Below are 26050 nucleotides of genomic sequence, written 5' to 3'. Positions count from 1 at the left end.
TGCATTCGGCCCGCAGCTGTTAATCTCGCAGCGATCCGGCCCTCAGAGAATAAAGTTTGGTGACCCCTGAATTAGACGGAAGTTTCATTTTTTTCTCAAAGGGTCAAATCATCATAATTCAACAAGGGGTGTAACCCAATGTCTCAAAAACTCATGAATTTTTGATATAAGGTGCACTTGAATGAGCTAAATCTGATAGAAGAAATTTCAGTGAAATCCAATATTCAAAACAGGTGACCCAATGCGTTGAAAAAAACTTGTAAAAACTTTTCATGTTTGAATTTGATCACTAAATTACAGTATTTTGTGCCATTTTAGAGTTTTTTTTCATTGCAATTTTAAAATTTGAAATTTGTCTATTAAACGCATTGGGGCACCTATTTTGAATATTGGACATGATACCTTGATTCCCGAAGGTCATTTTCCTATTTTTATTTTTTACGCATCCTCAGAGCGACTGCAGTATATAACCTGGTGAAATTTATTTTATTTTTTATGTTATTCGCTCTGAGGATGCGCATTGTCATGGTCATTGTCATAAACCATCTTGTTTGTTGTTAATTTTACTTTCAATTTCATCAGATGAACGTAGCAATAGGTTGTCGTTAATTTTAGTTTTTCAAGTTGATCTGAAAGATCACTCAAAAAAACATCAAGTTTATTTTCTTCTATTTCCTATTTTTCTAAATATATATATATTATACTGACGCTTTTCATGTTGTGTGTGGCACAGTTTTAATTAATATTAAATAAAAATGTGGGTAAGTGATCAGAAAGATGTTTTTTACTGATGGAAACAACAGATTTGGATGACTTCAATGTTCTATGTGTTAGTTTTATAAGAAATCGATGTCAATCAATCTTATTTCTTACAACTGAGAACTTAAAGCTTTAAAAATGACTTCAGAAATAATGATGTTAGAACAATTGGTGGAAGCACTGAGGTAAGTTATAACAAACTTCATCATCATCATGTTAATTCGGTTTTGTCCCCACTTTGTTTTTTTGTTTCCTTGCAGTGGTTGCCTTCACTTCTATACCGGTACTCCATCTCGTTCTGTCCATCACATCTTCTTCAGTCTGACTTTACCTCATTCTTTACCTATTCTTTCCGTGTTTTTTTGGACATCCCCGTTTCCTCTTCCCATCTACGTTCAAAGTCAATGCCTATACATTTCAAGAAAACTTCCTTCTCTCCTTGGTACATGCTTAATGTCCATAGCCATAGGCGCCGACTTTTATTTTTGCACGGGGTGGCGGATAGCACAATATGGCAACCTAAAAACTTTCAAACTACATGTTTTTGTTTGATTTTTACTAAGCGTGTTTTGTAGATGCAATTGTCTTTTCACACCTGATTTGTAGCTCGATAATTTACAAAGCAACTTTAAAATAAAGCACAGGAGGTGCAAAAGTATTTTTGCGAACAACAGCTCTGTCAATCCAACTGTTAATCAACTGGTCAAGTTGTAACCATGAAGATTCAGCTTGATAAACATTTAAAATTAGGATGTGGTTCAATCGCTGTTGCGTCATGGTAGATCGCAAGTAGGTTTTCATGCGCCTGAGTGCACTAAACGATCGCTCCGCCCTGCAGGTGGTGGAAGGCAACGATAAGTATATTTTCACAATGCAGACCACATTTGGAAGCATTAATGAAATTGTTTCATTGCTTGCAAATAGATCAAGCAGTCGCGACATAGTTGCAAATCGGACAGAATGCTGTATCTTTGCATCTAACGTATTTTAGCCACGGAAATTCGCTCTCCCACGATTTTTGATAGCTTCTCCCTTCAACAGCGATTATCCTGCTCGTGTTAACGCCTTTTGGCAGTGGCTCACTTTTGTTTCGTTCAGGCGTTTGGTCACTTTCATGCTGGCTGAAATCCTGACAAGATGCAACAAAAAATGACTCCATGGAGGGCTGCAATTTTGAACGCTTTTTCGGTGGCATCTTTAAGCTGAATAAAACTGGAATGTCGGCGAAAACTTTTACTGGACAACTTTTCGTAATTTTTTCTATGATGTAACAAACAACTCCTATGTCAGACCAATAAATTCCCGCCTCACAGTTTATCACGCAATATTACTGCATGAAGTAGATAACAAAGTAGAAATTAAAGCATGAAGTAGATGACAGTACACTCCAATTTAAATCGGAAAATAATTCAAAATGCAAAATCTTGAGTAATTGAAAAAGGTTTCTTTTATTATTGGGATTGGCAGGGGGTGTAGCTTTCCTCGAATAGAATCATGTAAACGTGTAAATTTGCAGAACGTTAAAACTGCTATTTTTCTAAGTGCACTTTTTAAATATAACTCAAAAAGTTTCAAAAATTGCATTTTTTTAATGAAATTTGAAAATAGATATTCATTTAGGGGGTGGAGGGTGGAGCTATTAATCATCGAGATAACTTTACTTCCAGAGTATTTTATAGCTGGCATAATTTTTAGCGATATTATGAGCAGTTTAAAAATTTAAAAAAAAAGATTTTTGAGGGAGACAATGGAAAGATTGTATTTTATTGATTAATAAATCCTATTGCAGGCCTCGAAGTTCCGGCGGTCATGGCGGACATGACCTCCGGAATGACCTTAAATGTCTGCCGAAGTCGACTCATTGGTCGGTCATAAATGACCGCCGCAAAATTTTTGACAAGAATAGAGCTAATGCAGCAAAAATATATTTTAAATTTGAATTGTTACAATTGTTTGTTTAACGCGAACAAATACGAAACTGAAACAATAATAGTACAGGCAATTGCTTTAAAGATCACATTAGAGTGGCGTGGTTAACAAGCTGATGGCAAAAGTAGCCATTTTTACATCATTTCAACGCCTTGCAATGGTGCCTTGAAATAAAGTTGTCTGAACTTTTCGGCAGGATATGTATTCTAATTTTAACAATTAGGATTATTGCGTTACATTGATCGTTTGTTAAAAAGAATCGTCACAGAGAAGCAAGTCTCAGCTGGGTTCCGCAGTCCGCACGTGCTTAGGCGAATGTGGCGACCTTATTCACGCTGATACTGATAGAAATAGAATTTCTGCATAGAAGGGAGGGTGTTAGACTAACACTATTGTGTTAGTTAGTTAACACTAACACTATTGAGTCACTAATGCGCATTTGTCTGGACGGTCCTGACATGGAGATTTTCAACCCGCGCCGGCATTAATCGCTTGGCACAACGATTCTATAACGCGAAAACCACGGAATAAGTGATCGTAGTTGCTTTTGTAATAAGGAAATTTGGATTGTTGTTCAATTGTGTTTATTGCATCATTACACGACTGTCATTAACGCACTGATTTATTTGCAAGCAATCTGCTCCAGTATACTTCAGGGTCGGTTAATTAAGCCATCAACCATTGCAGAGTTATTTTGTTGTAGAAAATCTTCTTCTACAAACACGACTACACAATACTGTAGTGTGATTTTGTGCAAAATCTACATGTAAAAAATATGTCTGGTTGAGATATTAAATGTCCGCTGAAAGGGCCAGTCCGGTAGGACATGCTTGACCGCCGGAAAAAAGTACAAATTTTGAGGCCTGCTATTGTAAACCTAACAAATGTAACAATGACTTATGACAAGTAACAAATAAAACGATCGCAACAACAACAAGAAAAAAACTTGTAGCCACGTGTTGCGTAATTTTCACGTAGCTTGCTTAATGTTACGTAAGTATCATGCTTGTGACAGAAACAATCATTTTTTTCGCAATGCTGTATTGGTCCACCTCTTGCTTTACGTTGACTTGAAGCAGAAACCAATCATCAAAAAAAGATTTAAACGTCCGTTCAAATTACATTTATTTGCAGTAAGTAATGTAACCTAAACGGGGTGGCTGCCACCCTGCCACAGCGGTTACGGGGTGGCCACGCCACCCCGTAACCTCGTAAGTCGGTGCCAGTGTCCATAGCATCTTCTGCCATTTTTCATAGCTAGTTGTTCAATAATCCCCCTCATCTCTAGCATATCCAATATCCATCAGCTCTTCAGTTTTTTCTCCCTCCTTGTTTTTACTCCACTTATTGTTCTCACCATTGTTTTTTTTGTTCTTCGCGGAATTGCAAGTTCACTTTCTCTTAGCACCCATGTCTTGATACTGTACAATGCTGTGTATGCCGAACACAACTCCGATAAACTTTCTTTCATGAAAATGTTTTTCCATATGACATTTTCTCACATTGCCAATCCAGCTTTGCTCTTTTTGTCAGAGCTGCTTCGCATCCACCGCTTCCATTTATTTCATCCCTAAATAACATAAGTTTTCACTGTTTTAATTACTTAATGTTGAAAAAAGGAATTTGTGCTAAACTGTTAGAAGTCTTTGCTTACGTTTATTTAAACTTTTCATTGTCTTTGATAGCTATTGCATCGCAAACCCAGACTATTTAATATTATTCACATTCTGAGATTAATCGTTTTCTCTGTGATTTTTTGCCAAATAAAGCCTCGACTATATTTTGTTTTAAAACTTTTGTTTCATTTTCTTTGAATGACTGAATTATTTGAATAAGATTCTAGAGTTCATTGACCCAACAGTTTCAGAAGTTTCTAGAGTTCAGAATAGAGCAGCATGTAGCTTCTTTGGCTCCAACTGCCCTGAAGTGTGATTGTTTATTATTTTTTTTTTGCAGAAAATTTGTGCAAGAAGAAAACTTGAACAATTCTAATAATTTCAAGTATTTTACTGCACTAACAAGCAAACTTCATCCAAAAGTGCAACAAAGCGAATTTGAAGAAATTAACAAAATTTTAATTAATTTTGTGGTTGAAATGCCTGAATTGACCTCACGATTTCGAAGGTTTTCTCGCAAGGTACCACATGTCCTTAATTTATATAAGATTGCTAAATCTAAAACTAGACAGAAAACTTTATCTCCCGAAAAAGACTGGGAACCACTGTATCTTTACAATCCTTCATAAAACAAATGCAACTTAAACTATTGAACTAATAATGAGTACACTGCATGGCGTACCATACGCCTATACGGTACCGGTATATATAAAAGAAATGCATCAAATATAGCTTCTCAGTAACTGTTTGTCTTGTTGTTTATTTGCTCTGTAATGTTTTATTTGTTTTATACTTTGCTTGTACCTAGGGATGACTCGATTACATTCAACTAAATGAAAATAACATGTTTCAAAAACATACAGTTTATGTACAGTACATTCCAGGCCTCGAAATTCGTTTTTGTTGATGGCGGACAAACGTGTCCGGTCTGAGCAGCTATCTCGGCGGACAAATTAAGTCTCACGGCGGACACACCAGTTTTAGCGTCGATCGTCACGCTTAATCACTTTATCTTGATAATTCTTCGCCATTTGAGAACTATAGCTACGGTTTAGAAGGCTTTTTAAAATTTCAGCGAAGTCACTGACTCTGAAAAGCTTTTATCAGACCAACGACGTGCGCTTGTAGAGTCAAAGCGCCGAGTAGCTGCTTAATACGCCGCATAACTAATTAACTTCCACCGAACGAGGTCGTGTGGCTTCTTGCGTCACAATGCTCTGGGCACGAGTTTAAAAACTTCTACACTACCGGTAATGCTACTATTTTCTGTTGTGCAAAGTTTCACTAGGCTTTTTTCTTTAGGTTTATTTTTGCGAGTCATATGAGCGAAAGTGAATTTTCCCTGGGCCTTTTCTTTCTTACTGTAATACCAAAACTAAACAAATTTTGCTGCATCTTGCTGTAATAGGCTACTCGTATTATCTAATTTTGTAACCAACCTTGCCTTATCAATATTACTCGGAGTCAAAGCCAGACATTGTGACGTAAGACTTGAACCAATGCTTGAACTAAGTTGCGCGTGATTAGTGTAAAAGTACCGGTACTCCCATCGGTTCTTAGCGAATAATTCACCTTTGTTACGCTGATTCAATGTCACCAATTGTTGAAGCAACGTAAAAATCGAAAGTTTTCCTGCTTGAATGGAAGCTAAGGGATACAGTATTAACATTTTCTAGATGCGCGCTAGAATGCGCAGGAAATTATATATTTGCAACAGTTGCTCGTGCTATGCAATGACGATTTCTACCGCTATTTCTCGGCGGACAAATATGACCGATCTAGATGGTACTTCCCGCGGACATCACATGCTGTGACGGCGGACATGACTGCCGTGTCCGCCGTGAATTTCGAGGCCTGCATTCATTTGTGCAACAGAAGACTGATAACATAAAAAAGTAATAATAGTTTAAAACAGGGGTCACCAACTGGCGGCCCGCCACGCTGTATCGCTGCGGCCCGCTTAAGGTATCAGCGTACAACTAGAACCAAAAATACTTTTCTTGAGGAGTTAAAGAGCACGAAGGCAAAAACTACTTTCCGGGAAGCATATTTTCGCTTTACATACGATTCCACCGACCGACCAAGCAGATTATAGTTCTAGGTGGGGGTTGCTTAAAGTTATTCCAATACGCTATCCAGCCACATTGTCCCAGTGGTTGATTAAAACGTCTGTTTTCGAATTTCTGTGAGCATAGGGTTGCTTATTTTAAGTTTGCAAATATCATGTAAACACTAGTGTGCGTTTCACCGTTATTGTGTTTCACGAGCAGTATTCTTATTATGCAAGTTTTTGTGGGCAAAATAGGTTGGTGTGCCAACTCAATTTATAATAAATTGGCAAAATATGGAACGCTTCACGATTTTACGAGTCATCCTTGCGCAGGGACCATGCTAATCTTCTCTGTATTGTTCCAATTTTAGTACAGTATATGTACTGCCGAAGCAAGTACTGCAAAATGTTGTTAATCAATAAATTCTTGCCACTCTAATAAGCACCGCATGTGACAGTGTCTATAATAAAAGAAAGACGGTTTTATAGACTCTCACAAAAAGGATGAAAAACCAACTCATTGCATTTTTAGAGGGAAGACTGTTCATGAATTACGATAGAATTACGGTTTTTCGGTGATTTCACAAACGTTTGTTTCATGGTGCCATTTCCACAAACGTTTGTTTTAAAGTGTTTAAAGTGAAGTTAAAAGTGTTATTAAAGGAGCTTGGCCTGGCAGTAGCGTTGTTCGACTAATTGTGTTGCTGTGGTATTCTAAGACAAATATTAACAACATGTAACGCTGGCTACTGGGTACGAAATTCATTCTTTTCCAGCATAAGAATCAACCTACCTAAAATTTTATTAGTGCGGCCCGCCACAGCTCTCCTTGGTGCCAACGTGGCCCGCATGCAAAAAAGGTTGGTGACCCCTGGTTTAAAAGCATTTGACTCATTATATTGTCACAACAAAATTCATCTTTAAAAAGTGCATTGGATAAAATGCTGCATCGAGTCTTAATTATGTAGGTGTCAATATCAAACCAGATGGAAACATTTGGTTGGAATGGGTTGGACAAGCTTACTAAACAATGTTTAGTAAACATTAATGTGGAGGGTTGCTTTTGTAAAGCCTATGCAATATGCAATTATGCATGATAGACACATAGCCCCGAAAAAAGAGGATGCTTGATATTAAATGGGTAATTTTAAGCACTTTTGTTCTGTATTCTAAGTATCTCTTCATGTCATTTTTAACTTACGGTACTTCGTTTTTGTTTGTTTTCTCAGGGTGTCCACTGTCCAAGCTATTAATTTGTTAGTCCAGTTCTGCCTTTTACGCTAAACTACTTCGGTCATTTGTCAGAAATTTGCTTAAAAAAAATTCTATCATTTTCTATTTAATTCGGTCATTTTCTGCCATTCAAATATTTTTACATATATGTCAGTGTCAGCACAAATTCAACAAATACTGTGGCCTACACTGTGCTACCGAATCTTGACGAAACCTTTTGTAAGCAAAGGTAGTCATAACAAAAAAAGGCTTGTTGTTTTATCACAACAGTGTTTGTCTTTTTAACATGGTAAAACATGAGAACAACGTACAAACGGAGAAAACGCTGTCTTATGAATTCAGGTCATCAAACTTAAAAGCTTACAACATGATCCAACCTACTGCGGTTTTACACCGATAAATGAGTCTTATTCAAGCCAGCAAAAGGCAAGCGGTAATTTACACAAAAGATAAGCAGTAAAGAATTTGTCTTTTTTCGTCTGTCAAATGTAATAAGACATTTGATCAATTGGACATTGCAGAAGTTGTGTTTTGAGGCCAGGGTAATAATAATAAAGCTATAATCTATAAAGTTCACCATGAACTCAGTGCTCTCGATAAACATTTACACCATAGTATCAGTTGTATTTCCTGACTACTGACCTCAGCTGCTTCAAAGCAAGTAATCGATCTAGAAAACTATAAACAGAACTCATTTTTAAAAATAAAAGTTTACTATTATTTAAACATTGCAAAACCGGATTTTTTTCTGATATTTTGACCGAATTGACTAATTTGTTGCATAACATTTATTCGCTCTGAGGATGCGCATGGTCATGGTGCGCGAAATGTCAGTGAAGGAATAAATCAACCTGTTTGTTGTTGCTTTTACTTTCACTTTCATCAGATGAACGTTGCAACTAGTGCTAGAAATGATAATTGTCCTGATGAACACCCAAACTTTTCAGTATTCATAATTTACTTTCATTAGCACTTCATAATGTATTGATTAACTATCAAGCTACTATTTCCTACCAACTTAGTTTATAAGTATTTAGAAACTTATGAACTGGATGAATGTGAACATTATTTCGTTTCGCAAAGCGCTGACAAATGCAGCCAAAGGCATCACGCTGCCTTCAGGTAAATGAAAATTTTGTTGTACAGTAGTAGTCCAGTTTTAATCCCGTGATGTCCCCGTTACCGAGGGTGGCCGGATTCACCTCCAAGTGCCGCAATCGTCTTCACACCCTGCCTCCACATCGATCTGTCTAGCGCGTCCTCTCTTGTCAAGCCCACCTTGCTGCTTTCTTCCTCAACTTGCTTTTTCCATGTTTTCTTTGGTCTTCCTTGTTTTCTACGACCCTCCACTTGCAACTCCAGCGCTCTTCTCAAAACATCATCTTCATCCCTTCTCAAAACATGCCCATACCACCTCACTCCATTCGCTTTTGCCAACTTATCAACACTCTCATTCAACCCAAGCAAGCTCATAAGTTCTTCGGTATTCCTTTTGTCCATCAGCTTTACACCACACATTGCTCTCACCATCGCTCTCTCAGTTCTTCTTAAAATCGCCAATTCGTTTTCCCGTAAGCACCATGTCTCACTTCCGTACAGCATTGCAGATCTCACACAACTAGTATAAATTCTTCCTCTCATTTTCAACTGAAATCTTCTACCACACAACAACTCTCGACACTCTCTGAATTTCACCCAAGCAAACCTTCCTCTTGCAGTCACTGCCACTTCACAACCACCACTGGCATTCAATCTATCTCCTAGATAGCAAAAGGCATTTACTGATTCAACTTCGTCGTTCAGCTTTTCAACAGGACCAATCATTCCTTCCTCAATCTTCTTGCATCTTTCACATTCAAAACCATCTCCAGATCTGCATGTCACTCTCTTCATCTTTGCACATCTTCCTTGCACCCATTTCTTGCATTTTGTACACATAACAGAATTTGCCATCACCCTTCTTCCGCAGATGTCACATGGGTCAATTTTGCTCATTGTGATTTCCCCTTCCGTTCCGCTTATTACGACCTTTGTCTGTTTGACGTTCACACCACACCTAACCTAACCCTAACCTTTACATTCAAACGACTCCTTCAACTTCTCAAATTTCCCTCGCAGATCTTCCATTGTGTCACTCAACAAAACCAAATCATCGGCGTACAGTATCTCCATTAATGAATCTTCTTTTACACATTCGGTAATCACATCAATCACAATGGCAAAGATTAGAGGAGAGAGGACAGAACCCTGGTGTACACCGACCTTCACTGAAAACTCGTCTAAGAGGGCAGATCCAACGCGAACTCTCGTCCTTGCACCGTCGTAAAGACCCATTACGGCTTGCACGAGAGCTTCTGGCATTACTTTTTTTCTCATTGCCCATTCTATCACTCTTCTTGGAACTCTATCAAACGCCTTTTCCATGTCCACGAAACACATGTACAAGTTTTTACCCTTGTCCCGATATTCCTCTTGCCACCTTCTCAAAATAAAAATAGCATCTGTCGTTCCCTTCCCAGGCATAAATCCACACTGCATCTCGTCCAGCTTCACCACAGATCTTATTCTATTCTCCAACACCCTTTCCACTATCTTCATTGCATGCTCCAACAGTTTTATTCCCCTATATGACCCACAATCCATTACATCACCCTTTCCCTTGAAGATGGGTATCACCACACTCATCTTCCATTCATTTGGCATTCCTTTTCCATCTAACACACGTTGACTGATTTCCTGCATTGCTTTCAATCCTGTCTCTCCACTTGCACGTATCATTTCCACAGTGACTTCAGATAGTCCAGGAGCCTTTCCCGATTTCATTTTCTTCATTGCTTGCGTCACCTCCTCTCGAGTAACTCTCTTTAATGGACCTGCTACCACGTCGGCTTCCACATTTTGATCCCAATCGTTTTCCTCGTTCATTATCATCTCCATATGTTCTTTCCAAATTCTTCCACGATCTTTCTCACTGAAACCAAGTTTTCCATCCCTTCCTTTAATACATCGTCCACTATCTACATCTTTCCCATCCCGCTTCAAAACCTTCATAAACTTATATACTTCGTTAGGACTGTTTTTTAATTTGGTCAATTCCTGCTCAGCTTCTTTCTTCATAGCTTTTGCAACTATTCTCTTTGTCCGATTTTTCAATTGCTTGTACTTGAGCTTAGTTTCTTCTGCTCTATTTCTGCACCAGTCCTTGTATGCGACTTTTTTCTCACCAATTACTTCCCTCACTTCTTCATTCCACCGCCACGTATCTCCTCGATCCATCCTGCCTTTTGTTTTCCCACAAACTTCATCGCAAGCTTGCAGAACTCCATTCTTGAAGGATCCCCAATCCCCATACATCATTCACATCGTTGTCGTTGTGAACAAGACTTTCAACTCTCTTTTTAAACCTTTCTCTTGTGTCAGCATCTTCTAACTTCCAAACTTTTCTTTTGATCACCCTTTTTTTATTTACAGTTTTCTTCAGACCTTTCTTGTCCAAATCGATAACCACCAACCTATGCTGAAGTTCGCATGGTATCGCTTTCACATCTTTGATCAGTTTTCTGTTTTTCCTGCATACCAACCCAAAGTCAATTTCGGTTTCATTTCCATCTGCACTGAAAGTCACTTTTCTTCCTTCCTCTTTCTTAAACCAGGTATTTGCAACACACAGGTCCTTTTCATCACAGAACTCAAGTAGTCGCCTTCCATCGCGATTTCTTTCTCCCATGCCAAACCCTCCATGAACACCTTCAAACCCATCAATTTGTTGACCAACGTGGCCATTAAAGTCCCCAAGACCCAATACAATTTCCTGATCACTTCTTGTGCTCCATTCATAGGCCATTTCGTCATAAAACCTTTATTTTTCTGCATTGGATCTTCCACTTTGTGGTGCATAAGAAAAAGGGGGATCATCAGAAGGTCCTTATTTAAATAGAAATAAATTCTATTTGAATAAGGACCCTTCTGATGATCCCCTTTTAGAGTGAAACAGGCTGTAGAGGTTTTAAAAAGTAATAACTATATTTGATGTAATTTGCTCTGCTTGGCTTTTTGCTTGGCATTGAGCACTTTTTGTAGTATTAATAGTATTTATTATGTAAATTCTTTTTATGCATAAAAACAAAAAAACGTTTTACATTAAGTATCTTTACATCAAGTGGAACCAATGTAAGCGACCCATACAATTTCCTTTAATTTGAATTTTTGGCTACATTATGAAATGTTTGAATGAAGTGAAAAATTTAATGTGAAAATTTCTAAATCTTTCCAATCTGTACCAAATGATATTGTAGTTGATAGAGCCACAACTTATGTGAATTATGCAGCAAGAAAATGAAAAATTGTTATAAGTTGACTGAATAATTTTGCAAACGACTTGTGCCACATCAAACCAGTCAGTTAACGTATAAAGTAGGGTAAGATCATGTAAGGACAGTGGTACGTTGTGGTTTATAGCAAAGAGTATCAATAACAATTGATGTATTTGCATAATGTTTCGTTGAGCTGATTAGTGATTATACTACAAGTGGGGTTAAATTATAATGTAATGTTGTTTTTTTGAAGGAGTGTATGCTGCAAATCAAGTCAGTTTTATTAGCTTTATCATTGAAGAGTTTCCTCCTGCAAGAGAAGCATTCTGGCCGTGCTTGAGTTCAATAATAGAGAGCGTCGCCAACACGCTGACCGTCCTGACGCGGAAGGACTGCAATAATAGGGACCTGCTCTTCAAAACAATCAAGCTTCTTCTACAGGTAAGAGGCAACTTATCTAGCAGAGGTGCAGTAAGTTGTCGATTCAAGAAACGGACATTTACACCTTCATTGCATTTTTTTTCATTTTTAGATACTGCAGTGGTTTGAGACAAAAGTAAAAGAAATAGTCGAAAGTCGTGCAAGCCAATCCACGTCAAGTTTGAAAGTTATTGGTGAAGTTTGTATTCGATTGCTGTCATACTCAAAGGTATTGTACAAAGGAATAGTTTGTGAATTTTAAGTGGGATGTAAAGCAAAATTTCGTGTTTCTATTTAGAAGTCCCTTAGACTAATAAACTGAAGGAAAACTTTATGGACTGCGGAATACTGTTTGAAGCCTATTTTTCTCTTATTTTATTCATTGTAGGGATCTGTATCCTCAGACTGAGAAAGTTTCATTGTGAGTTAATGCATGTCCTGTGAAGGGCCGAAGACCTTCAACTGCTGATGAAATGAAGTTCTGGTTGTTAAGATGTTGTTGCCTTTTAATTATTTTATCCACTAGGTTCGCAGAATGAAGAGTTAACATTCTTGAAATGTGTTAGTCATTTTATCGCCATCAAACCCTCATATCTCCATTGTCAACCTTTTGTCCGTTATTGGGTCATCTCTTTCGACCATGTGTCGTCTGTTTCGATCCTCACACTCGCAAATTTTTGCCACGCATTTATCAACTTGTCTTTATTTCTCATGACTTATTTCTCCTTGCTTGTCTACTGGCGCCTGTTGCCTCAGTCCATCACCGACATTAATGCTGTTGCCTTCCAGGAAGAGCACGAGAACATTCCCCAGCTCTGCGGCACGGCTCTCGGGTACATGGTGGGCTTCCACGATTCCACTCCGGCAGGAATCTGGGCAGTAAGCGGCCTCCTGTCGCCTCGCCATGGCAAGAAAGTAGTAGAGGTTGGTGCCATCTGCGTTTGAATAGTACTTTTCATATCTTGGTTGTGTCTAAGATACTTCGGCCACGAATATTCAGTAGCAAGATTGTCTTAGCAAGACAACTGCTGAACAAACGTATTTTCTTTTCTTGAATAGAATAACTCCATGACAGTGATTTTCAAAGATTACTCCGCAAAAAAACGAAACAAATGCGACTTGTCACAACGTGCAACATTTAAGACTACGTCTGCAACGTTAATTCAATATAAAAAGATTGATTATACTATCTGGGCTACTATGTTCTTCCACATTAGCTTGATGTAACTACTTTCTCAGATAAACATTTTTTATAATCGTTGAGTCGATGTCGATTGTCCGAAGTGGGCTGATATCGATGTATCAGAGCCAGAGGTGTACAGAGTCAGGTTTTCTGGACTCCTGCTCCAATCTAACTCTGAAGTCTGTGACTCCAACTCTACTCCTGCTCCAAATAGTTTGAGGATATTGCCTTGATTTTAACTCCTACTAGAGCAAAATATAAACCACAATACAGTTTTTTTTTATATTAGACCTATAAGTTGTACTTTCCCTACCCTTATCATGAAAAGAAAGACATAGTTTTAAATAAAAAAATGCCGTCTTGAAAAATACAAAGCACAAAAGTACACAAAAATAACAACTGCGTCAAGTGCAGTTTAAATTTTTGTACGATAAACGTATCAATTGGTAATGAGTCATACTTAGGCTCCAATCCGACTTCGGCCATAAACCGAGACTCCGGCTCCTGTGCAGTGTACAGCCTATCTGTAGTTCTATTGTTTGTTGCTTATTTTTTCGAATAATGTAATTCAATCCAATATTTGTTACTGCATTGTTAACCTAGTTTTATTTCGAAACTTAGTTGTTCTATAAATCGGGAATTTTAATGCATCAATTAGATTTTAAAACTAAAAGGTTTTTGATTTGCAAGAAGTTGTTCTGACTCTACAATACATTGTTTTCGTCGAAGTTGTCGCTTTTTGCTGATTTGCATTGCAAGCTACAGACTCAATGAAGGTTCTGAACGTGATGAGATTTGTTTCAGATAATGCCCCACATTCACATTGTGGTAGAAGATGATTTAAAGCTTGGCGAAGATGTTTCAATTATGTGGCTGCTTCGAGGGGTTCTGTCTTGTCATCCATCCTTGGTCTTCCATTCCTTGAACGATCCTCCCAAGGAACAAATGCAAGATATTCTTACTGCCAGTGATGTTCTCAAGTTGATCATGAATGTGTGCAAGTCGAATACATTGCAGTACCACGGCTTCAACAGTACGTCTGCAGGCTGGATATTGATTAGGTTGATGCGCACACTTCCGTGTATCGTGATCGTAATCATGTGATGTTGAGTTGGAACTCCCAGACGAGGAAAAGTAGTTATATATTTAGAATCTTTATTGCAGGCCTGAATTTGTGGTGGAAGAATCTGCTGAAAAAGACAAAACTTGGAAACTTCTCTATGGAGGACGTGGACCCTTGCACTGCATCCACCTTGCTGTTGGTATGGGACAACTGGGATAGTCAGGTACTTATGCAACTGTTTTCTCAAGGTTCTTGAGAACCTTCGCTTGTCGTGGTGAGCCGAGTGCCTTGGCACGACACTCCAACGAGCTGACGTCGTGCCGACACCAGCACAATTGTATCAGCCCAGCACCACGTCACTTTCTGCCGCCATGTTGTGGTTGCGAGTTTTTTGCTAATTTACATGAAAATCGAAAATGTCAATATTTTAAAAGCATCCATAATTATCGTTATAATTCCAATCACTAGTAGTATCATTGTGTTTAGATTCCCGGCGCGGTGGATTTACTGATGCAGGTGTTTAGCCACGTGGTGGATCTACATTTGTTGCTTAACAAAGATGACTTTATTACGTCGGTTTGTGATCATCTCGCATCAACGTCGAATCACGTGAAGGGGAAGTACCTTCCTCTGGCGCTCATAATAAACAAGATCGGTGCTAGCGCTATGCTGCGAAAATATCCAAATTTGATCGAGTCGCTAGTTGGCGGTCTCGGTACAAAGCATCTCGCTTCCTGCAGCGCTAAAGTTTACAAAGAAATTGTATCTGGACTCTTCCGTAAAACTGATTTTGACTTGTCACAATGGGAGAAGCTTATTGCTCCTTCGCTTCTGGAGGCGGTCACCAGTGTTTCCCCACTGGTTTGCCAAAATGCCCTTCATTATTGGCTTCCCATCAACCTCCAACTTGATCCATCGATTTTCCTCAAACTCACTCAGATGCTGATGTCCGGCAAGGATCAGTCCTCGCAGAGAAATCCACTCTATCGCGAACGCACCTTGTCAGCCGCTATAGGACTCTTCAGGATGGCGCGACGAGACGGAATTGTTAATTTTTCACAACTGGATGCTGACGTCATCAGCGAAGCGATTGTTTCTCGTGGCAACGAGTCGCGCATGGACGCTTTTTGGGTCATCTGCAAGAACAATAAAAAGTCACAAATGATCTCATGCGACGAGTTTCGTCTTCTTCGCGACCATATCCCGCTCAACCTGAATATTAACTGCCCGTCGTTTCGTCACGATCTTGTATCTTGCGTCAAGTTATTTCTGACAAGAATATCCCGTTCTTCTTTTGTGGCCGAGAAACAGGTACTGGATTATTGCTTCAATGTTTTTGATAGTTGTCAGTGTCATACAATCAGAATCCTTAGCAAGATCCTCTGACCAGTTACTCACGACATCAATTTCTGTGATTAAAAATTGAACGCAGGCGCAGTGCTTGCCATGAGTAGCCATTGAACCTTGTTCGAACCTTCCAGGCTGATGCGAGCCCCGCCTACGTAGCACGGTGCATGGATTTCGTGTCATGGATGAGCGACCTATGCATCAACTCATTGCTCCAATCTTCCTCCTTCCAACGCAAAATCACCGCATTGGGATTGTACAAGGCTCTGTTGTCTATCTTTACCCCGTCCACACGGCGAGGCAACCTTGCTGCGGAGGATGGCGGCTTGCGACTGACTCCACACGTGAGTGGATTCAACTAACCAGCTCAAATCACGAAAACTCTTTGATGAATTTCAGTTTGTTGTTGAGTTTGACGAATTTTAATTCGATTTACCTCGTGGATGCATAACCTTTCTTGGTGCTGAGGGATTTGGTCATTTCTGTGTTGTGTGTCTAGGGTAGGGCTTCTCAAATGGGTATCCATCGACCTGCGCAAGGCATAACCTTTGTTGCTGGATTGACTTCTGAAGCGTTCGATATATTGTATTTCTATCAACTTGTCCATGGTTTGGGGAACGTTTTGTTGCCTCAGCAGTCAGCATAGATTGGTTCGTGATCGATTCAACGACACAAATTGTTAACTCAATGGTTGCTCTGTTCTCAGCAAAAGCTATTGTTGAGGCAATAATATATTTGTCATTGATGTTTCAGATTGCGCAGCGGTTCAACGTCGACCTCCCATCAGCAGCTCACTTGCCGCGGTTATTGGCTCTCCTTGAAGATCCAGTTCCGGACTGCAGAGATGCCACATGCGACATCTTGATTGAATTTTATAAGCCTGAAGCGCTTTCCCAACATCGGGATTTGATGTTGAAAACTTGGAAAAGGTTTCTGAACAGCAGCAATTCCCAGGTCGCCGAATGCGGCTCGGCAATCGTGGAATTTTACCTTCAGATGTTTATTCTCACCGACGATGACTTATTGTCAGAGACTGATTTGACTTTTTCAGTGCTTGAGAATACGTTATCGTTGCTTCAGCAAATTTTAAACACGATAACCGATCAGTTCATTGAATTTAAAAGGAACTTTCTGAGAGCTTCATCCACCTTTCCATTGTTTGGCAATTTGTCAGCACTTTCAAACTGTTTGGACAGGTTGGCCAAGCAATGGGCAACCAAGGTCATTAACCCAGTTTATTGCAAAGACGATTTTCTCAAGTTCCTTCTTTGCACAATCGACACTAGCACCAATGTTATCAGGTACCTCCTCAAATCGATCTTCAGCTGCACTGCAACTGATGCAGGGGACACATTTGTGGCATCGGCTGATTTCCAGGAAATGTCTCTACGGGTAGAAGATCTCATCACTCGTTGCAAGGATGATAAGAATTGTGATGCAGAAGAAGCCAAAGAAGCCCTCTTGTCATCGGATCACGAGACCATCTTTTCTACTTCCTGGCTGGCGCTGAAAAACAGTTGCTCTCTTCTGTCTTCTGCCGCCTTATTTTTGCTTAATGTAAAATTTATAAATACATCTTTAATAGATCACTCTTACTGCCCCATGTTCAACAATACGTGCAATATGTTCGTCACTGTGTTGTCATCGTGTCGTCATAGAGGAGTCATCGAGAGCTGCTACACTTCGTTTGTTAATCTTTGCGTCGCTTTATTCTCATCCAAAGTTTTTCGCGACATTCCTGTTTTGTTGCTGGATGACGTGTTGCACTTGCTTGGAAGAGAACACTCCTCAGATGGTTCCATATCTGGTGCCACCATCACCCGGCGATCAGCGGGTCTTCCTCTTATATCTGATGCCATTCTATCGGCTAGCGTGGCTTCATTGTCGTCGCATAGCGCATTACTTTCGAAGACAATGAAAGCGTTGATGGAGGGTTTGAATTATTTGGAAAATGTTCCCGAAGATTCGGTTCCAAGGAGGTTTTACCTCCCTCAGGTGGATGCTCTGTACATTTTGAAAAACATTTTCCGGAATAACGTTTTGGGATTACGGTTGCAAGGTTACGTGGTCCATGTATTCATGGCTGCAGTCAATTGCCTCAAGTCGTCACTATGGGTGGTGAGGAATGCTGCCACTCACCTGCTTGGCGCACTGTCTTCCCGGATGTTAGGACAGAAGCACGTTGAGACTGAATCGTGTTCGATTCCCACCTCCTCTCTGACAGCTTCCGAGTTTTTTTTTCGATTTCCTCAACTACTGACTTATTTTCGGAATGTCTTCACCGGCGGCCACATGATTGAAAGCTCGGACAAGAACCTCGTTGTCCTTAGCCCTGAAATTCAGCCAATCATATCACTGCTTTCAAAGCTCTCATATTCATCCACCAGCGAGATAGCGAGAGTCGACGTGGGATTCATGTCTCGGCCGTTGCAACAACTGCTGACCTGTCCATTGTTTTCTATGAGAGCTTTGTCAGCTCGTTTAATCCTTACCATGTTCTCCCCACAAGAGGTCGCTGCAATGGTGTGCGATTACTTCCTCAACCTTCTCGATGGCGACCACTTGCGGTTAGGTAATGTTTACTGCGAGCAAACCATTTGGTTTTGTGGGTTTCTTAAAGTTAAAGGTACATATAAATTTTATTTACTTAGGTCATACGCAATTGCTAGCTGGGCAAGATCATGCAGGTTTTAAAGTGGCCGGACATGACAGGGGTGGGCGAGATCACAAAGTGGATCGTTTCGGTGCGAATGTCCTCGAAAATCACATTTCTGCTTCACTATATTGAATGAAATCGTAGGAATTGCTTAAGTAGACGGGTTATCCGCAAGAGTGAGGATGGATCCACATTATCTTTACGTGGATTATCCACTTTATCTGGGGTGGGTCCACATTATCATTATCTTTACTTTGCGAGTAATTCTAACAGGTCGATGATAAGTGATCTGCTTATGTTGTTCGGAACGTGTCGGTCTCACCACTGATCCATCGGCAAGCAAGTTGACTCCAGCCGGTGCTTGCTCCCTTGTAGTTTAAAGGCAATGATGCTGGATGGTTGTCATCGTATAGATTTTAATTCAGAGAAAAGTTATGTTGCTATGGAAACAAAGTAACTAACAAATCATTCAAGAACAAGAGTTCAAGTTCCATTTGAAAACTGTGGCCGATATCACGTAAGAGGTTGCCATGGAATCCAACGACTGACATCTTCACTTTTGTGATCGGCCAGCGTCGAGATGGTTGGGTGATCCAACTCACAACGTTTGTTAATTCTTTGTTTCCATAGCAACAAAACTCATCAACTTATCATCAAGCTTCTAGAATTACCCGCAAGCTGGCCAGGAATGTAGATTCACCTTATTTAAGCACAGTTCGATTATAAACATGGGAACCACCAAGCTAAATGACCCCTTCAATTTCTCTAATATTTATTTACTGAAACGGAGTTTTCTAGAATGTCACCGAAACAGCGTCTTCTGCCACATTGAATTGTCGTAGATAGCCCTTCTCACAATGTTGTGTGTTGCAGGCCTTATGAGTTTTCATCAAAATGAACTTCACGGTTGGCTGAACATGACCGAGCATTTTGTCACGACTCGTCTACCCCCAAATTACATGATGTTGTCAGAAGTGGTTCAACGGGTATCATGGGTGGCGGACCCCAGGGCTAACCCATGCCCGTGGACTGCAGCGGTTTATATTCGCGTGGTCACCCGGATGTTGCAGTGCGGATTCATAGACGACCACAAACAAATCGACATTGTCACGTCATTTTCCGCAGACGATCGATGGCGAAAGCAGGTGAGACTGATCGCTTCATTCTGAGTCTATCGCGTGTGAGGCGTCGACAAGTACGGTTCAAGTTCCAAGGCTTTTCTTTGTAGCGACTTATCGCTTGCCGTGTTTTTGATCCGTGTTCGTTTGTAATACAGGTCGGTTTCCATGACTACATGAAAGCAGCTCATTTATATAATTTGTCGACTTTTGGTGATGTCAGTCGGAACGTATTCTGCGAAAATGTCTTCATGGTGGCGTATATCGAGTGGCTGTCGAAGATGATCGAAGGAGGCGGTGCTCCGGACGCGGCTGTGGAGTTGCTTTGCGAGTTGTTTCAGGAAGAAGACCATGATAGGACACTGGAAGTAGCCGCCTTGGAGCTCCTTGTTACTATCGGTGATCGATTGATTCCACTCAATGTAGCCAAGTCACAAGAGTTGTGGGAACACATCTTTCGCCGCTACAACTCCACCAAGTGCCTCTCTTTGAGGTGTTTACTCTTGGAAGGAATGTCAACCGTTTTGTCTTGCATCTTCTTGAAGAATGACCAGAATGCTGAGTTATTGGAACACTTAAGTTTCTGGGTGGGAGAGTTGAGGACTTGGGTTGATGGATCATCGGAACCGGTGAGGAAGAGCACTGCAAAGTCGTTGAGGATTTGCGGAGACAACGCCATGAGATGGATTCGTTGCCATGCAGCTTGTGAGGACGTAAGTACGTTCCTAGCATGAAGCCAGACGTGTTTTTTTTGTAATTTGAAATAATTTTTGAGTTATTGTGAACAGTTGACCAATTTTGGCGTGTCACTCAATGACCATTTATTAGAGTTTGTACGGTTGTGTTGATGTCATAATGACACGACCTGGTACTTTTGCTGCACCAGTGTTCTGTTATGCTTCCTGACGATGAGTGGCTTGGATCTGTCTCACACATTGTGCTTTGTTCAGGATGATCTTGAAGTGCTGATGGATGTTGCGTCATCATTGGTCCTCACATCTTTGTATCTTTTGCAAGATGAGCAACCAGAAGTCCGGGATCTCACGTGTCTGTTTGTCTCCACCCTGTGTGCGCGCCACACTCCTGTGCACCACAATGTCGCCACTGAGGTGAGCAGTTTCAAGATAAACAATGAAATCATCGTCATCATATTCTCTGGTATTACCATAGATCTCGATATATAAATCATCTTTGTACTGATTCTTTCCCTGCAGCGATTGTCTTTACTCCTATTCTCCATCTCCTTCTGTGCATCGCATCTTGTTCCTTCAGGCCTACCTAGTCTACCTCATTCATCACTTCTTCTTATGTTCCTTTTGGTCGTCCCTGTTTCATCTTTCCACCCCCCTTTCAAAGTCACCCAGGTTGTAAACCACAGCCCGAAACAGAGAAATCGCTTTTCCACCAGCACACTGTGATTTACCGTTGTACGACCAAAATGTGACCAAATTTTAAAAAGCTCGTTGAAGATGACCAAGCTCATCCATCTCATTAAAGAAACACCAACACATTTCTTATGATTAGTCTTCTTGTTTATTTGTTTAATCTATTTGCGATAAATTTGTTCGTAACTGCGGCTTTTGCATTGCTGGGGTTAATGATAATGTGGAGCATTCTGCAAGAGGGCAACGGTGCATTAAGTTTGAGAGCCGTTGTGTTAAACCAGGGTTACCCAAACTGTGTGCCATAGGAGGGTCGTAAGTGTGCCACGAAAGTTTGGTGATTTGAATGTTGCAGCCCTTGCGCTTTTTTATTTCATCCGGCTTTATTCCCACTTCAAGTGGAGTGTAGTCATCCACATTATTCTGTCAGCAGCATCTTCTTCCTTCACTTCCAATATTTCCATGCCTTCGGGATATGGAAAACCTAGCACAATGTCAAACTACTTTAGAAGGAAGAGCGTTCTCTTTCGTGTTACAGTAAATTGAAAAAAACAGACGGCAATCGCTTAATCATCAGAACAGTCCCATCTGATCTCAAGCCCGAATCAAGATTATTTGTGCATAAAAGCAGGCGGCGCATTTTACATTGCAGCAAAAGTGAATGATTTTACTGGTTTTGTCCATTAAAGTAAAGTGTCCAACTGTCCATTAAACTTTAAATCATTTATAGTTTATTCTTGAAACGAAGCATTTTCGGTAAATAAGTTAGTAAAAGCCAAAAGGTAATATTTCGAATAAACGATTGACAGTGCAAGTCAGTGTGCCGCGGTAGATTCCGAAATTCTTTCATGGGCGTTGTCCAAGAAAGTGTGAAAACAACTTCTTTATACAATTGAAAGTACTTCCAATAAGTATTTCTTTTTAGATGCTCGTGGGCTGGGTCTCCTGCAACATCCCCGCACATGTCAACATGGTGGGGGCTCTCATGCAGGTTTGTCTCCAGACTCCATCCATTGATAAAGATGACTCGAGGTCGGTTGAAGTTTGAAAATCATCACTTGAAAGCATAAACTAAGTATTAGGGTGTTTCATTTTTTCACCATTTCTGAAATTCAAAATGCCTGGGGTCCCATCTGGTGGTATTTGGGAAAAAAAGTTTACACCCCAATTTTTTTTCAATTATGACGTCATATTGAGGTGGTCCACGAGGTTTGAAATTTTTGGGCTTCAAAATTTTGGAATTTGGCCATATCTCCGAAACCACTCATCATAGATCGACAAAATTAGTATCAAAATGCGCAGAAGGGTCGGTTTGCTATGCCTGATGTAGAGAATATTAAGGTCTATCTGCTTCAGAAAAAAAGTTATTTCAAAAAATCTGATTTTCGGTCTATTTTCTCCTGATGAACAGAGATCAGGTGATCAAGATAAAAGTTTTTCTGTGTTTTTCCGTCTTGGAAGCTGCTATTGCGTAATAATAGTCCTTGTTCGTTTTGCAAGAGATGAAATAGTAATTTGAATGTATTAGTATTATAATATTAATGTAACCGTTGAAGAGGTATGCTGCTCACCTGCTTTAGATTAAGTGTCATTATAGCATTAAGGTCAGGTATTAGTAAGTTGATGCAAAACTTCAAGGTATTGGAGAGAAATGTGCTTCCTCTTAATTCAGATATAGCCAGTCACTATTTTTACTTGAGGAAGAAAGTAACCGAAACTAATCCTGAGTTTTTTGAAGAAAATACCCCATTTAAAAGATTTGAAAGATGAACTGCTGAAAGATGTAGATAGCATATGGAACAAAGCTGGTCTTCCAGTGCTTAGCAAACAGAGAAACCTAGCACTTCTGGCATACAATCTGCCAAAGCATCGGCACTACTATGTTTGAAACAGAGAAAAAGAAATGAAGTAGTTAGATGTCTACACAGTAGCGAAAGCGACTCTGATGGTGACATGAATTGGGAAGATGACAAGGAATACGAGCCTCTGAAACCAGCTGTTTGGGGAAAAGTGTACAAGAAAGTACATTCTTTTTCCATAAATGATAGAAGTTGTGTACTTGCTGATCGTAGGATGACTTCGGTACGCCAGCAGTAAGATCTTATGAGGTCGGTTCTTCGAAAAGATCAAGTAGCTGCAATGCTGCATCACCTTCGACAGTATACCGCCAACGACAAAAAACGAGGGAAAAATCTCTGATGGAAAATGAGAACCTTCTCAACTCAGCTTCTGCTCAACTCAGCTTATGTTATGATGGGCGCGTTGTCGATAAAATAGATCGATACGTTTCCTTGGGCCAACTTGTTGATGATTGGCCAACTTGGCATGAACCACGAAAGTGTGCTTGCTGTTAAATCTTTTCCCAAAAGTGTGTCGGTCATTGCAGAACTGATTTTTGGCACCATCATCCAGGAGGCTTGCAGAGTTCACCTATCCCAAGTGTCGAAGTATATTCAGTCATGGCTGATACGACTGCTTTCAACACAGGAAAAAAGTCCGGAGTCAATACTCGACTGGTCAATTATTTTAATGATGAAGTTGGTTATGATATTCATACTCTTTAATGCATGTTCCACATAAGCGAAATATTCCCATGTCATTTCTTTTGTGGACGGCGCCAAGAAGAGTCCCGGAGCAATGCAAGATGGGGCTTTGCTTAACCAGATAGCAAGACTAGACAAGCCCAGTACTGAAACCTTAACACCAACTATTATTATGCAACAACAGCTTCCAAGAGTGGAAAAATACAGAAAAGCGTTTATCTTGATCACCTGATCTCTGTTCATCAGGAAAAAATAGACCGAAAATCAGGTTTTTTGAAATAACTTTTTTTCTGAAGCAGATAGACCTTATTATACTCTACATCAGGTATAGGAAACCGACTCTTTTGCGCATTTTGATACTAATTTTGTCGATCTATGATGAGCGGTTCCGGAGATATGGCCAAATTTTGAGATTTTGAAGCCCAAAAATTTCAAACCTTGTGGACCACCTCAATATGACGTCATAATTGAAAAAAATTTGGGGTGAAAACTTTTTTCCCCAAATACCACCAGATGGGACCCCACGCATTTTGAATTTCAAAAATGGTGAAAAAATATACTGTTGATTTCATCCACATTATTATCACTGGCCATTGTTTTCACACAGAAGTTCCATCTTCTATCGAGAACCTTGCAACGTTTGCTTCGAGCCTGAGCAAGTGGCCACTCTCATCGCCCCACACACGCAGGTAAGCACCGCCAGATGAAGATGGAATTGGTATAGAATTAAGTTCCACAAAAACGTCGCCCTTACGACGTGGTTGACATCACGAGGAAGTGACAAAACCGGCCGGAAGCAACTTTCTCATCGTTTGCGCCATGTTGCCCCGTACCGCGATACTCTTTTCGGTGGCATTGTGGTGTTGTTTACTCTTCATCGGTGGTGGTGTTGTGTCGTTTAGAACTTGGAATTCGTTTTGTTATAACTCGCTAGTTTTCAATCAAAACCAGAAGTTGCGGTCGATTCACAACGTTTGATTGGCATAACGCATTGTTGTGGTAAGGTTTGCCCAGCTTGCTTTCTCAAGTCTTGGTGCATCAACAGGGTGTTGCAAATTGATGCGGTCATCGGGTCACCAGTTGAATGAAATCTGGTTACTACGCCCCAAGTATCCCTACAGCATTGAACCCTGTCCCATCCACTCACAAGTGGTGCTTGGAGAACCACGAAGTGCGTTCATAACTTTCGAGAGTCCAGTACTGGTCAGATGTTATTGATCCTGGTAGACACCTCATACTTGAGCAGCATCTAACCCTCTATAGCGTAGTGATGATTGGTTTATATTTTGCCAGAAAATTGCCGCTAATGTGTCCAATGCATCATCTTCATGGATGAGTGAACAAATCGATCGTTGCGTTTCATTATTGCGGGAGCTTGGTGATCGGATCAGTCACGGTGAGCATCTGCGTGGTATTGTTTGGTAACAACAATATGTGCTTTTGCCGATCAAAAGTAGTTTGCTGCTACTCTGCCGTTTTTGAACATCACATTTTGCCTTAAGGTGCAACCGTGTCAAATTTTGAACTGATTGTTCTGATTAGGTATCAAGCACGCTCTAACGTTCCTGTTTTGACGCTTCTAGCCTTCTACCTTTTTCAAGACCTCTGCTATGTTTGGCATATGTTGTTTTTCGTTGTGATGGTCATAAATAAAAACAAACTAAACTAAACAATTAATGGAGAAGGTGACGCAGCTCTCCGCCATTTCATGGGCGCCACAGATTCATCTCAATTTCCAAGGAAACCAACCTTTGGTCTCTATTGCTATCGTCAGGTTGGAAGGGTCGTACGCCTCAGGTCGGGATATGTTCGTTGCTCTTCGTGAAAACAACTTTAGTCGTCGCTCGCCAATGCCCCGCCCACCATTCGTTAGGGCCGATGATAGAAGAGGTTGCCAACATGTGCTCACTGTGCAAGGTCAGTAATGAATAACGCCACTCTCCATCCTCTCTGCATTTCTTGTTAAAACCGGGTTCTCGAAAATTTCAGATATCAGCTCCTGGACCTGTTCAAGAACTGATCGAATCGATGTCAAGGTGACTACACTTAGTGGAGGATCAACAGATCAAAGGGTCTCCGTGAAGAAGATGTGGCAGACACCGATTTGTTCCTTGCTGATTCTCCGCATGTTGGTGCATATCGCCCGTAAACAATCAAAATATTAAAAAATGTAAATTTTTACAATGCCGGTTGGTGGTTCATCGAGTTGTGGCATCAACAGCCATTGAGATTTCAAACTAAAGTCTAAAGTATTGGCAGGATCAGTAGACGTTTTCATTGTTGGGTCTGCTACTATTCGGTGAGTTCTTAACCTCTAACCTCTAACCCTAAAACGGCAATGATAATTAGGCTACGGTACCCGATAATTTAAAAAAAAATTGAAAAAATCCCCCGTTAAGGGATTGGATTCACCGAAACGGGCCATTCCGTTCATTATT

The 26050-nt window shown here is 40.3% G+C and overlaps 1 protein-coding gene and 1 non-coding gene across 2 annotated transcripts; one reads left to right on the top strand and one right to left on the bottom strand.

The window, feature by feature from the left end:
* The first annotated feature begins 897 nt into the window (after positions 1 to 897).
* LOC145775432 (tRNA (32-2'-O)-methyltransferase regulator THADA-like) lies at positions 898 to 25787 on the top strand. The gene is made up of 20 exons (XM_082586728.1): positions 898 to 944; positions 4645 to 4825; positions 8625 to 8709; positions 12154 to 12341; positions 12433 to 12549; positions 13110 to 13244; positions 14308 to 14536; positions 14668 to 14789; positions 15053 to 15898; positions 16048 to 16257; positions 16667 to 18485; positions 18565 to 18686; positions 19412 to 19714; positions 19846 to 20400; positions 20638 to 20796; positions 21995 to 22101; positions 24220 to 24301; positions 24906 to 25008; positions 25387 to 25529; positions 25602 to 25787. The coding sequence occupies exons 1-20, from the start codon at positions 898 to 900 to the stop codon at positions 25650 to 25652; spliced, it is 5604 nt and encodes a 1867-aa protein (XP_082442854.1). The 3' UTR covers positions 25653 to 25787.
* On the bottom strand, positions 6643 to 6754 carry LOC145776484 (U6 spliceosomal RNA). Its single transcript, XR_014290270.1, has one exon. It is a non-coding gene; the product is annotated as a U6 spliceosomal RNA (small nuclear RNA).
* Positions 25788 to 26050: the final 263 nt, after the last annotated feature.

Source organism: Aplidium turbinatum, chromosome 8 (genome assembly GCF_918807975.1).
Source record: "Aplidium turbinatum chromosome 8, kaAplTurb1.1, whole genome shotgun sequence".
NCBI classification, from domain to species: domain Eukaryota; kingdom Metazoa; phylum Chordata; class Ascidiacea; order Aplousobranchia; family Polyclinidae; genus Aplidium; species Aplidium turbinatum.
The sequence above is the reverse complement of the archived record's forward strand: the minus strand, read 5'-3'. Positions and strand labels throughout refer to the sequence as shown.